Source organism: Oncorhynchus mykiss, chromosome 13 (assembly GCF_057628025.1).
Source record: "Oncorhynchus mykiss isolate SJ-2025 chromosome 13, ASM5762802v1, whole genome shotgun sequence".
Lineage (NCBI taxonomy): Eukaryota > Metazoa > Chordata > Actinopteri > Salmoniformes > Salmonidae > Oncorhynchus > Oncorhynchus mykiss.
The window spans coordinates 43,251,823-43,265,748 of NC_143034.1; the positions used below are offsets into that span (position 1 = coordinate 43,251,823).

The 13,926-nt window shown below is 41.4% G+C and overlaps 3 protein-coding genes and 1 long non-coding RNA gene across 5 annotated transcripts in view; 1 reads left to right on the forward strand and 3 right to left on the reverse strand.

Moving 5' to 3' along the window:
- Nucleotides 1–13,926, reverse strand: part of LOC110486166 (homeobox protein Hox-B3a) — a 57,168-nt gene that overhangs the window by 42,380 nt on the left and 862 nt on the right. The window lies entirely within an intron of this gene.
- On the forward strand, nt 72–10,284 carry LOC149978895 (uncharacterized). Its single transcript, XR_016485908.1, has 2 exons — nt 72–229; nt 9,682–10,284. It is a non-coding gene; the product is annotated as an uncharacterized LOC149978895 (long non-coding RNA).
- Nucleotides 782–3,379, reverse strand: LOC110486167 (homeobox protein Hox-B5a). The gene is made up of 2 exons (XM_021557581.3): nt 2,609–3,379; nt 782–1,900 (listed from the first exon to the last, which is right to left on the reverse strand). The coding sequence occupies exons 1-2, from the start codon at nt 3,189–3,191 to the stop codon at nt 1,653–1,655; spliced, it is 831 nt and encodes a 276-aa protein (XP_021413256.1). The 5' UTR covers nt 3,192–3,379; the 3' UTR covers nt 782–1,652.
- LOC110486169 (homeobox protein Hox-B6a) lies at nt 5,563–9,370 on the reverse strand. The gene is made up of 2 exons (XM_021557583.3): nt 7,792–9,370; nt 5,563–6,421 (listed from the first exon to the last, which is right to left on the reverse strand). Exons 1-2 carry the CDS (start codon nt 8,216–8,218, stop codon nt 6,165–6,167), a joined length of 684 nt encoding a protein of 227 aa, XP_021413258.1. The 5' UTR covers nt 8,219–9,370; the 3' UTR covers nt 5,563–6,164.

Sequence of the window (13,926 nt, forward strand, 5' to 3'; positions counted from 1 at the left end):
TCTGTCCGTGGCCTGGGCGATTTTTACGGTCTAACTTCAAGATAAAACCCTCATCCGTTTGACATGTAAATGTCATAGCTTCTTTTTGTATAGTTTGGCCAAAGGGGAAAGCAAATTTTCAAAACGCAATTGGCCAGGCAGCGCCGTGCAGATGGGGATTTTTGGCAGGACCTTTACTCGGCTCTAAAACAGTAGCGTAGGACCAGAAAGAACGGTTGAGGACCCGCCGGTAAGTTTGAAAGTTCAGTGCTTGTTTACTGAAAGTGAGACATAAACTAATTTGTACAGGAGGGGCACCGTTTAACAGTGAGGAAATCATTACAGAAAAGTGCCCAATTCGTTAATGTTTTGGATGTCAAAGTTTGTCAACAAGGGATGGGCCAAGAGTGTGTGCTCGGTGTGTATTTTAGTTGAGTTTCAGTAGTTTTGCCGCTTTGATTGTCACATGTCCCTTTGGTTGCAGTAAAAAATGGAAATGACTGCAGTAGTGGCTATGTCCTTGTGCGTAATGCCGTGACTGCGATTGTTCCATTTAAGATGTAACTTGGGCCTATCATTTGTCCGAATGCATTTGTGGAAGACTTAGACATATTCCCGAAGTATTTTGATACTGTTTTGAGACGAATTGACAGCTGATGTCGTACAAAGAAGGATATACGTCTACCAGGTTTGGACAGTGGGTACACGAGGTTCTGGGAGTTTGATGCGTGTTTGACCCCAGGTGGGTCGTTTGTGGGGTAGGGGCAGGGGGTACAGAATTACAAGCAGTGTGCTCGAGGAGTTTGGTCTGAGTATGAGGAACTTTATTTTGTACTCCAATGTAAGCTACAAACAAATACAAAAAGCTTATTGGCAAAATGCTTACAGGCAGTCCGACATGACAATTGTCATTTTCCCCCACGCACTTGTCATTCACTCTGCCCAATACAAATAGCCAATTGGTCACATTAAAAATGTCTAATATATACATCCTTTCTGGAACATAAGCATGATCCAATAATAGACAATTACATTTTGAATATAACTATACAAACGTATGAACGGATACAGGAATTCTAGTCAATATTTTTTTATACAGGTTTCCTTTTTTTCAAAAAATAAATGGGTAATTTAAACACATGACAAAATCCAAAGATATGATTCAAACAATGGTATGAAAACATGAAGATCACCATATATAACACACCGAGACTCATGCTAAAGCAATACAGGGGCCTGTTTAATATAGCTTAAGAACTTCATATTTGGGCAGAGGAGTCTCTAAAGCTGTAAACTCAAAAGTATATTCGTTATAGTTTGTTAATAAGTTATAACAATTAAGAGCTCACATGCCAGCTTTCAAGAAAGCAGTAACATAGCACTTGACACGTAAACGATATTTATAACAATTACAACGGGCGGCATTGATAGCTATTTTTCTTTTTTTCCCCTCCAAACAATACTCACTGTTGTATTAAAAAGACAACAACATATGAACATGAACTGTTTTTTATAGAAGCAGTACAACAGTAGAAGATAAGTTGCCCTAAAACATCAACAACATGCCAAAAGATGCCGCGTTGTACAGTACTCAGTTATTGTGTTTTTAAAAACTATTTTGAATGTGTGTATTCTTTTCACCCCACGTAGTGTATTATTTACTTGCGTGACGTCTATGGCTGGAAAGCGTTACCTGCAGTAGCCAGACTCATGCTCTTCAGTTTATTGTCCTTTTTCCATTTCATTCTTCGGTTTTGGAACCAGATCTTAATTTGCCGTTCTGAGAGGCACAGCGCGTGGGCTATCTCTATTCTCCTCCTCCGGGTAAGGTACCTATTGAAATGGAACTCCTTTTCCAGCTCTAGCGTCTGATAGCGAGTGTATGCTGTTCGGGCCCTTTTGCCGTCTGGTCCAGTCATATCTGAATAGCATGGACAAAACGCAAGGGGATAAACATTAGCTAGAAATGACCACCAAAAGCATCACAGAAGCAAAATACTGAATAACTTTGGCCAGCACGCGTTTGTAAACACAACACACGACCAAGACCAACGATATAGGCTACGGCTATCAATGCACATAAAACTACGCCAAATGCTGTTATACGCCTCATCCGGCTGTATTGGGGTATTTTTGTGTCTTTTTTTAGGCTATCAATGCATTCCTTTCACTGGGCATTTATTCCCCACTACAAAGAACATGCTTGGTTAAAACATTAGTAATTTATTTTCCTGAATAGCCACTGTCCTCAACACATCCCCCAACTTATCGCACTCTTCTTTTCTCCACTAGCTTTCTCCATTCTCCACATTTTATTGCCGTTTTTCTCCCACCCTGCAGTAATAAAGTTCCCACACGTAATAAAACTTAACTTTTCAAAGGAACAACAACTTTTAAGTCTTCCTGCCGTTTTGCCTTCTCTCTCTCTCTCTCACCCCGTTCCATTCTCTAGACCACGGTTTGCGAGGCTTACCCTCTTGACAGATTTATGGCGCTTTTGTGGAATTTACTCAAATAAAGGCACCATCGGGAGCAACAGAGGAAACGCTAACGAATAAAGCGAACACACAAAACACAACCTTTCTGATATCAAAATAAGTCAAGATAGACATCACGTAAGGCTATATACCATGGCTAATGTGCAGTTTCCGCATCCAAGGGAATATCTGTGGTGCTTGGCCATCGCTCGATGCCGTGGTGGTGGAGGTAGCTGTGGACTCTTGCTTCTGCTGCGTCCGGGCGGCGGTGTTGCCGCTGGCTCTATGGGTGCCCTCCTCGGTCTCGGAGGAAGCGCTCGCCTCGTCTATTTCAGTGAAATGTGTGGTGTTGGTGAGGTTACTTCCCGTCGTGCAGGCGCTCTGGTCGGAAAGGGGCGAGGAGCATTTGGGTCCCAGGCTCTCGCTGTTGGAGCACGGCAGCGGCTCCGGGGACGCAAGCGAGCAGCTTGACGGCTGCCTGAACCGCGTCTCCGGAGCGGGAGACTGGAAACCCCGGGAGTTATCCCCAACAGCCCCAAAGTGGCCAGTATTGGATGAACGATTGACGGTCAGGTCCATGCCATTGTAGTTGTAGCCGTAAGAGCCCGAATGCATGGTGCTGGAGTCCCTGTACGAGGCGTTCATAGCGCTGCTGCTAGTTCCATAATTTAGTAACTGATAGTCGGGGCCATTTGGGTAGCGCCCTGAGAACGAGTTTACAAAGTAAGAGCTCATTTAGGTTGTTTTAGAGGGCTTGATTTGTAGATCTTGGTCGTTATAACGCTGTGCTTCACGATTTATGATGTATTAATGAATTATAGCAATGCACTGTACTTCGTTTTTGCTATGTATGCGGCCAAATATGGGGGTGGGGGTGCGTTTGAGAATCACGTGCTCTTGTTGACCAGTCGTAAATTCTCACTGATGACTTCAAGAGGTAATTCATGCTCTATGGTTACAAATGATGACGAGATTGGAGTCGTTAGACTCAAGTCAACGTGTGCCTCCCAATTGCAGGGTTGTGCTCGGTGTTGGCAGAGAGCGTCACCTACTGGGAATTTAATTTAATGCAGTAAAGAAGGATTTAGGAGAATGAGTTTTAGTTAGGATCTAGGTCTCTTTTCGGAAAGAATAAAAATGATTTGTTCCCCCATAACTTTCTTTTGTTGGATGTTGGGATTGCAGTATTATTTTGCGTCTTTACTAACCTTTTCTGTGGGAGAAAAAGTGGGCTCATTGCAATAAATGCACCATTAATAACTGAATATTGATACAGTAGAGAAACACACACACTACAGCTAATAACGTTAATAGCTATGATGGCGAGTCCTGTTCGTTCTACCATGCCCAGGGGAAGTTTCTCGTAAGATTTGAGTCACACTGGCTCTCCGTCATATATCATCATTAATTATAATAATGATAATACCTGGTAGATATTGAACACTATGATATTAGTCATATTAATTTCTAATTATTTTTTGTATTATTAATATGAGGTTACGAGACTATTTTTAGGAAGTCTGAAAGGTTTGTATGTAGAATATAGCGTACAATAGGTCTCGACTCGAACGCGAATAGTAAACCCTCAGTCCAAGGTAATGGCACACCTGCTAGTGTGTCTTACACGTAAGTAAAATGTCGTCGGGGAGTAGGCCTAGCCGTGAAAGGAAATCAACGTGTTGTTTCGACGTCACACAATTTCTCTTTGTATTCTACGCTCTTTTCTGAGGCACCATTCATGCAAAGTCATTGACTGGAAACGTGTTGCTGTTCACAAGAGGAATGCGAAGTCATGATCTACGGTAACGATTGATTTATGGTTTGTTGATTGAAAGGCGCAAGTTATTTCATGTAGGCTATGTGTACCATGATATGTAACCCCCCCCCCCCCCCCCCTATACAGAACATACTTGTGTGCTTACATAAAGACCGGAAAATGATAGTTGAAATAGTCCAGACTATCTCCAAGGGGAGACACAGATTGATACGTATGCATTCTACGTATCCACATATCACACATGAGGCTATTCTGTGTGTGTGTGTATACGTGTGTGTGCTACTTCTGTAACATGAAGCCTGGAGAATATCAGTCTACTCCAAGCAATAAACACTTCTATACATTTAGCTGTAGTTCACAAGTATGTATGGGGCTCCCGAGTGGCGCAGCGGTCTAAAGGCACTGCATCTCAGTGCTAGAGGCGTCGCTACAGACACCCTGGTTCGATTCCAGGCTGTATCACATCCAGCCGTGATTGGGAGTCCCATAGGGCGGCGCACAATTGGCCCATCGTCGTCCGGGTTTGACCGGTGTAGGCCGTCATTGTAAATAAGAATTTGTTCTAAACTGACTTGCCTAGTTGAATAAATTTTACATTAAATAAAACAAGTATCCCCATATGTATTTGTGCGGTTTAACTCCAAACGACAACACTGTTACTTTATGTGTCATGTACACTGGGGAGGTTGTCGGATGACAATTTCCAGATAATTTGTGTGTAATTATCTACTAGGGAATACCAGGCCCGAGGGTTCTATTGCATATGAAATGTCACACTGATGGTACCTGGAAAGGGAACGTGACCATTGAGAGACATGGGGTCGTGGATTGGACACTTGAGTGTTTGGGTGAGTCTCTGGGCGGACAGGTCAACTTTCCATCCCACCCATTAATTCAATCAGCCTCGCAAAGTTTGCTGTCACTGTTTGGGCCGTAAGTATTTCACTAGCCTTGGACAAACTTACATTCGTGTGTTTCATACACCTGTGAAAGAGCAAACCTTGGTTTATGACCAAGTCAGTGTTTGCTCATACCTTTATAACTGCAACAGATGGACGGTGCTCGCTTTTTTTTATGCAGGGCCAAATGGTAGACAGTTCATTAAAATACGTTTTCAAAGAGAGAAATGGTAGCTTTCCTGTGATTTGCTGTTTCAAATACTTATCCACAAGTTTTGTTCTGGACATAATTGTGAATTATATAGGCCTAGGCCTATTTCACTTCCTGAGCCAAATGTGTTCTAGCCTACTTACTGTAAATGGCGTTCTAAGCAGGTGACAAAATCACAAAGACCTATAAAGTATGCTCGCGCAGACCGTGCAAGACAGGTTTAATAATTATTACATTTTATTGAAGGATTTCGTAAGTAGATACCTATTTGTGACAAAACCACAAACATAAACCACGTATAAAATCCATAAAATATAAACTTTTGACCCAGTCTTTTGGTAGTTTTGAATTATCAGTAGATCAGTTTGTTCTCCCCATGAAACTATACAAGTCAACAAAACAACTAGATAAGGCTGGGTATTTAACTTACAAAAGAAATACATTCATTCACCATACAATGAGAATTTCATTTTATTTCTATACAGTTTAAATATGAACACGAATATGACATATATTTCAAATAGTTTCGTTATACATGGCCATTTTTTGGGGGGGGGGGCATCCTAAATCAAGAGGCAAGTGCACAAAAAAAACCTGCCATTCGGGTACCCGAATTGTGATTTTTTTTTAAAGAAACATAAAATGACAATAAAAAAATAGACAGTTAAGTGAACTTCTGGAATGCTACAACAAATTTAACAAACACAACTTCACCGGCGGGAACTTTGGGCATATGAAAGTAGTATCTTCATATTTGTAGGATATTCGAAGATGGTGCCATAAGCCATTTTATGCGTTTTTTTTGTGTCTTCTTCTTTTCTTTACTCTGACCTCTTCTCTTCCTCCTCCTCTCCGCTGGTCTGAGAAGAGTTGATCAGTTTATTCTCTTTTTTCCACTTCATCCTTCGGTTCTGGAACCAAATTTTGATCTGGCGTTCTGTTAGGCACAGTGCGTGCGCGATCTCGATACGGCGCCTACGGGTAAGGTACCTGTTAAAATGAAACTCTTTCTCCAGCTCGAGCGTCTGGTAGCGGGTGTACGTCTGACGACCCCTTCGACCAGGGTTACCGAAGGTCCCTGTCAAAAGAAAGGGAAGAGAGAGTCAAACATTTTGTGTTTATAGGACTGATATAATAAGGCTATGTCCGAGGAGAAAGAGCTCAGGGCGAATAGCATGACTGGAACTCGTGAGCTTTTGCTGAAGATTCACGCATTACTGGTAGTAGACGTGTCGTGTAGAGTAGCAAAAAATGATATAATTTATATAGTCCTGGAAGCTGCCCTTAAATTAGTTCGTAAAAGTGTTGTTTACATCATATGGCATAGGGTCATGTAAATACTTTTATAATATGCACGATATTTGAATCGTGCATGTGTGTTTTTTTTGCGTCAAACAATGAGCGCCAGCCTTACAAATAAGCAACTGAAATATCATGTCTATTTCCTGTTGTTTTTTTCCCCACACATACAAAAAGATAAGCTATTCAGAGAGGGGATGTTCGTTTTGGCAAGTTTAATAACAACGTATTTTATCTTCATAAACACATTCTAGCCTACAGTAGGGGGCAAACCATGGCGCATCCTAACATTAAAGAACAAGAAGCTCTATATTGACCATCATAATTCTAAGCATTCACTAATTTACCCACACTGCTTCTAGCAAGTCACACACAGCTTCCGCTTAGAGACGCAAAACAATAAAAAGTCTATATAGAAGAAGACAATCAACGTTCGGATTATGGAGGGTGTACTTAAAGTTATCATAATTCAAATATTAGGATATCCAACAGTCAATGAAGTGTAGCTCTGTCTCACTGTCTATTAAGAGTTTTATTTTAGCAATTTTGTTGTTGTCGAAACGGAATTCCTCGAATGGAATTTATGGCGCTAATTTATTCCTCTATTGTTGTGTAGTGTGCTTCCCTATCATATTTCATGTCTCGGACATCATTTCTAACTGTAACCCATAGCACAGACATGTATTTGCCTTGTGATACATTTTGAACTTTTGTGATAGTGAGGGTCTTTTTGTGGTGACGAACTGAGCACTAATAGCTGGAACCCTGTCAGAATAACAATGCGAGCCATTTTGTGATAAGAGCCCATCTTTGTTGGAACTGCTGCTCCATTGTTGCCAATGATGTGTTCGTGTGCCGTGCGATTTTAATCTACAACGTGAATAATGTCAGCCTTGAAGCGATAGGAACCATAAGAATACCAGTTTATGAGGAGACTTTTTTTTTTTACTTATGGAGGACGCAAATGTGTCAATTTAATTTTTTTAAGACACAACCAGAGAGACAATATTCCCCACGGTATGCTCTTCCGGCGCTGTACAGTGCAGCTGCAGGTCACATGTAATAGGCAAGCTCTATGTATCAGCCTAGACAGGCAAAAACCAAAACAAACCGTAAGAAAAAACAAATGACATGACAATGTGTACTCACCGTTACACGAGTTCATCCTCTGCATCCACGGATAAACGGGCGTCGAGGGCTTCTGGTCCTCGCTGTCCCCGAATATGCTTTTATTTTGCCCCGAGCAGTCCGTCTTGCGATGGTCTTGGCTCAGGACGAGCGAATGTTCCTCTATACTGGCGAGGGTGCAGGCGGGGTCCTTTTCCCTGTAAAAGCTGGCTGCTGCGTAGTCGCATGCACCGGCGGCGCTGGCCCGGCCATAGGCACCGCTCGCCTGCTGGTAATATGAGGATGGGTACGCCTTGTCTTGAACGCTGGTAGCGCCATAGGCAGCACCGGGATAGTGTCTTAAAGGATCAGTGTATCCGGAGGAGTATAACGGTATCTGTCCCAAGAAAGACTCTTGTCCTCCAGGCAGAGTCACTGGAAAAGTTGAGTTTACAAAATAGGAACTCATTGGGAGGGTACAGGTTCTTTTCCTTGGTTTATGATTTGTTGTGTTTTATAGTCCAAGTGGTTTAGCTATTAGTAGTTTATCGGAGATTGGGTTTTAGTTGAGGGGGGGCGCTGGGTGGCGACGTGCCAGTGCGGGACAGAGGGAAACCGTACCATCTGACCAGGCGCTGACCAATAGCGTGCGTCAGTGCCTGCAAAATAGCACCCTGGAGGGGGGGCTGTGATTGCATGCGTCGGGGGACCCCAGCGCAAACTAGAGAGCAGGCGTTTTTTCTCTCGCTTCTCTTTCGCCTTTCTCTCCTTCCAATGAGATTGCACAATACGAATCACACTGGAATTTTAAAGTGGTAAATTGAATACATCGACACTTCTCCCCCTTCTATTTGTTATTTGGCGAGCCCATATACAGTAAAGACCCTATTCACTCAAGACAACAAATATAACCCTTCAAAGAATCATCACATTAAAAAGGACTTCAAGACGTAAATCAAATAGAGACGCACCAATGGGGGTTTGAGTTATCTTCTGCATTTGAAATATTTTGTGTTTATATTTTTAGAGGTCTGATTTATTCGCTCAGTACAGTAGATATGTGATGAGATATGTCTTCTCCCTTCTTACAGCACATTATCATCCCCATTATTTTCATAGCGATTTCCATCCGGGCATTTGACAATATACCTAATGTATATTTCAACATGCACGTGCTTATTAGATTTATTGGAATATATTGGAATATTCAGTATTACAACAGTTGCCTTCACTAAACAATACTCTTATATTAGTTGAACATGATACAATATTTTGAAAGCCCTGGCTTTTATAAATGTTTGTTGAACGGCTCTGGCCTACGTTGCGGTATCATACACGTTCCTTATTACCGCATTTGTCTAGTCTGAGTGTGTGTTTACATGCATGCTGCCCTGACCACATTTCATGCACCGGTTTTTATTTCAGAATTATTGACTGGGAAGGTCATTACGCTTTGTAAGGCTTTAAATGTTTCACTGACTTATCTACCACGAGTCAAGTCAGGTCTGGATCTGTTTTTCATTTACAAATGGCATTTACAAAATCATAAATTAGCCAGTCCCATAAATAAGTCCGGTCCTCACACAAGTGTTGTCTGTCCAGTAGCGCCGGCAGTCTGTGTATTTTTACTTTCAGTTTGGTTCCCTTTCAAACCAGGACACAGAGCTTCCTTTGGTTTGGCTTAGTTTTGTGTGAACGGAAAACGTCCATTGTGTGACCATTTCTTAATAAAGTACACAGAGAAATGGGCCAGTCTAAGTCTCGGTTAATAATTCATGAATAATAACTACCATCATAAGTCAATTTGATTCAGTCTCAACTAAGCAAATTTAACATAATGATCTGATGATATGGGGCTATTGTTGTGTAAAAACGAACTTTAATGTCTGTTCCTCTGAACCAATTCTCATTTAGCTTTTTGTCTCGTTTCAGGTTTCCTGACAACTTTACGAACAGCAAGGTAAAGCCGGCTGAAGTTCTCTGACTTGATAACTTTTGTGGACAAAACTGCACTGCAGAAAAGTTGTCCACAAATTGCATGGGAAGCAACACACTGGATACCAATTCTGTTAAAATTACACAATATCTATGGACTATGACCGGAAATCCCAGCGAAGATGAGTCTGACTGTATGGAGAAAAAGTGATGATTTGTTTATACAGACCAGGGAGGAAACACGCGCCTGTCACTTTTTGTCATGTGTCACGGAACTACCTCATAGACCCCCCCCCCGAGTTCCGCATGACATACGCATATTTGTAAGTATGTGCTCTTTTCATGATCCTGCATTGTTCTGTATATTTGTTTATTTGCTACTGTGAATAAAATGTGTTTCACGCGCAGCATTTTGATGGCGATAATTGACTTACACGTATATTTTGCACGATTAAACATATCACTAATGTGTTCTACTAAGTTCATAACTGCGTATAATGTAAAAATGCCAATTTTGTTGATTCTATCTTTTCATTGGCCTATCTGTAATCTTGGTGATGTTGTAGGCCTTTCATAAAAATATAAGAAAGTTGTAAACGAGTTGTGGTGTCTTGTGTTTTGTAGTTGCTTGTTTTATTTCACTGGGGAAAGTGTTTTAGTGTTTTATGATTTTATCGGGGCTTGTAAATTCACAGACACGATTGGAATTGAAAACAAGTGGTGTTCATAAGTTATAACAAATGCCCCAGGCTTAGCTCTTACTTGACTGTAATTTTGTTTTAAGTGTTTATTATATACGTGCACTTAGCCTAACCATAATACAAGAAACAATTCAGAATTATGTAGAACAATTAGACTTTTCCAGACGGTTTAGTGCGCACCAGCGTGCGTAGCCTAATTTATTCGGTTATCGAAAAGCTTTTGACACTTGTTCGCCCCATTCTGCTACAGTTGTCATAAACAGTAATCCTAGTTTTAACCTTTTTGACTATTGAAAGTGATTACTGTGATTTAAATATTAAACGTTTTAGTCAATTGTATTATATTCAACCAAGGATATACCAGTCTTATGAATTGTCATTGCAAACACAACAACTCTTGAATTCTGAAGAATCTCCAGTTCTGTACAAGGCATTCTGCAAGTCTTCACATGGATGAAAGTGCGTGGAAATATCGAATTCAACGGAAGTAGATTGCCTATGTGAATGAGGCATACATTAAAGGAGACTATAACAACCAAGCTTTTCCGCACAGTTATTATATCAACATTGGCAAATATTGTTACCGTTGCCTATATAGGCCCATGCAGCATGGTGTGGTTTTAAATCGCGTTGTTACAACAGTGTTCTATCAAGTGAATAACTTGTGCTGGTTAATGAGATACAAGGCAGACCCTTCCTTACATATTTATTATTGTGCTCCAGAAAGTGACTAGTCCTTCACGGACTTTCAACTCTTGTGAAGTCACTAGACTGTTTACCTGATCAGCCTTCAGCCAAAAGCTTAGAACGCAGGTTACTCATTAAATAGTTCACAGCGTTAGTCTCATAGAATTGCATATAGGGTTAGTGTAGACCTAATTAGTCATTACTGTATTATGTAAAATACACACTTCATTTTCAAAGGGAAATGATTGTGTTGTTTGTTGTATCACGGGCTATACAACAGTCGATGGTAATAAACCTGTAAAATTAAATTTGACATTAAAACTAAATTAGCCTGTTCAATGTAGCACACACACACGCGCACACGCACACGCGCAAGTTTGCACGCTGCACGCATGCACGCACCAACAAACAAACGCATTCATGTACCCACACACACACATACACACGGTGTGAAAACATGTCTTGCGGTGTTTACAAATGACTGCCTTGAGTGTGCGACCCCACTAAACCAAATGAAAACAGTGACCAAGGACAAATCCAGTATGCTTCCAACACACACACACACCCTACCCTTTATCCACAACCAGTCTCACTGTATCTCCACTTCAACACGACCCTCAGATTGCCAGATGACATTTATAGCACGGTTGTTTCCTTGGGGAGAGAGCACACAACACCAGAACATCATTTAATACACCAAATGACCAACTAAAGTCAGCCGCGTAATAACAGTGAAAGTTACATTGAGTGAATCCAGGTTGTCTCTAACACCCGGCCGCCACTACACGGTCCATTCACTGCACAATGTAATAACCTTGGAGCGGTCATCCGCTTACGTCTTGGAGAAGGGCTTTTTACAAGTGGGAGAAATGGGGGGGATGCACGAAATCGAGCCTTAAGGCTTGGGCTTCTGCGTGTGTGCCACAAATCTCTCCCAAACCCAGGCACATCAAAGCGCGGCAACAGCAGCTCGAGAATTTACAACCTCTGCATTCTTTTACGTTTCACTGCCACCGAGCCCAACCCGCCCCTTACAGCGTTCCTGTTATCTCCTGCCCCAGCCATGGCCTCGCCGCTTTGTTACACGCAATAATTCAGAAGAGGGACCAACAACACTGGAAAGATCACATATCGGTTTGTCAACAGCTCACGCACTTAGCGACAAACACATTTCCGCACAATCATAGGAGCAAAATACGTACGTTTCAACTGTATACTATTACGCACGAACACAGAGACATACAGAAATTCACACGCACACACACACATACACACCAGACAGAAGGCCCTGATTTCGGAGGCTTTTGGGCATTATGGAAAAATGGACGCTAGATGGCACCAAAGAGTTAGGAACGAGCAGAGTCTGCAGCGACCTGCGTCACTGCAAGATCAAATCAACTGGAATTACTGCAAAGCTACAAGACTGCCAAGGCGGCTTATCACATTTGGGAATTAAATCCAAAACAAAGCCTCTATCATCGTTAAGTGGAATAGGATATCTGTTTATGCACCAGGCTGCTATCCTTTATTTCCTGATAGTTATTGTATCTGCATGGACGAACTTATAAGATCGGCTCCCTATTTTGCTGACAATATGCCATACAATACAAAGTATACTATGCTATAACATAGTAAATGCATATTATAACATGTTGCAATTAAATACCATATCATTCAGTGGTTCTTTGTTTTTATCATGTCATTTGTTTTTTTGGATTTTAGTCTGTATTTTGCAGTACTGCTGAATAAACTCTGAATAAGGAATTGCTCTGTTGTTTGTTGGGATGTCAAATACTCAAGTGAGATGATAAAGAACATTGATTTTGATATTAGAAGTATTGTGATAAACTGTAGGCAGACAGACAGACAGACAGACAGACAGACAGACAGACAGACAGACAGACAGACAGACAGACAGTCAGACAGACAGACAGACAGACAGACAGACAGAGACAAACGGACACACAGACAGAGACAAACGGACACACAGACAGACAGACACACACACACAGAGAGATGCACACACACAAATGGATATACTTGCAGATAGATATATAGGTAGACAGACTGCCAGACCCTTGATACACAGCTAGAAGTGAATATAATCACTCACAATTACGCATTATATACGAACAATAATACCACCATTGATTATACATTGGGAAAAATAACGTTGGATGAGGATTGGCAAGCATGATTTGTGTCAGTATAATATATTAGTGGTAGTTGTAGTAGTGGTAGCCTATTATGGGATCATGATTATAGTGGTACATTAAAAATCACTTTTATAGTAGGCTACATTTGGTTTAAGGCACAGACAGACTGAAACATATATCATAAGTGCACTGTGGAAGCAGCCTTTATGGTGGGTGTGGGGGAACTTTTACTGACGAGGAGACAACAAATGGACACCTAAGGGTCTAGCGTCTAAAAAAAATACCAGATGATGGCACAGAAGGAGGAATGAAAGGGGAAATGAAGCAATAAAAGTGGGCGAGATCACCCCGCAGACACATACAAAAGAACATTCTCCACCGCACAGACGCACCAACTGTCCAGTAACCTGGAAGCGTCGCGTCGATGATCTGGAAGTGATACGCTACACCACTACTTGACAAGCCCTTGCGTAATGGAGGATTTAGAAAAAAAGACGGCCAGTCTCAATGCTATATTCAAAAGATAATCTGCTATCTCCACAAAACGGCATGTTGTTTGCCTCGTCTTGTTTGTTTCCACGGTTTAGGGACTCGTATGAGAGCAAAGGAATGTTGTATAGCCCCGTGCTTTTTGATTAAGGATTCCTCGTAAGAGGTTGCCCAAGACTGTACATCAGAAATTATATTTGCATAGGAGC

Bases quoted from the DNA above. Each gene is read 5' to 3' on its own strand.
- LOC110486167 (XM_021557581.3), bottom strand. From the start codon at position 3,191: ATGAGCTCTTACTTTGTAAACTCGTTCTCAGGGCGCTACCCAAATGGC. The intron at 1,901-2,608 runs GTATATAGCCTT...CATGCTATTCAG, and splicing joins GAAACTGCACATTAGCCATG to ATATGACTGGACCAGACGGC.
- LOC110486169 (XM_021557583.3), bottom strand. From the start codon at position 8,218: ATGAGTTCCTATTTTGTAAACTCAACTTTTCCAGTGACTCTGCCTGGA. The intron at 6,422-7,791 runs GTGAGTACACAT...TTCTTTTGACAG, and splicing joins GAGGATGAACTCGTGTAACG to GGACCTTCGGTAACCCTGGT.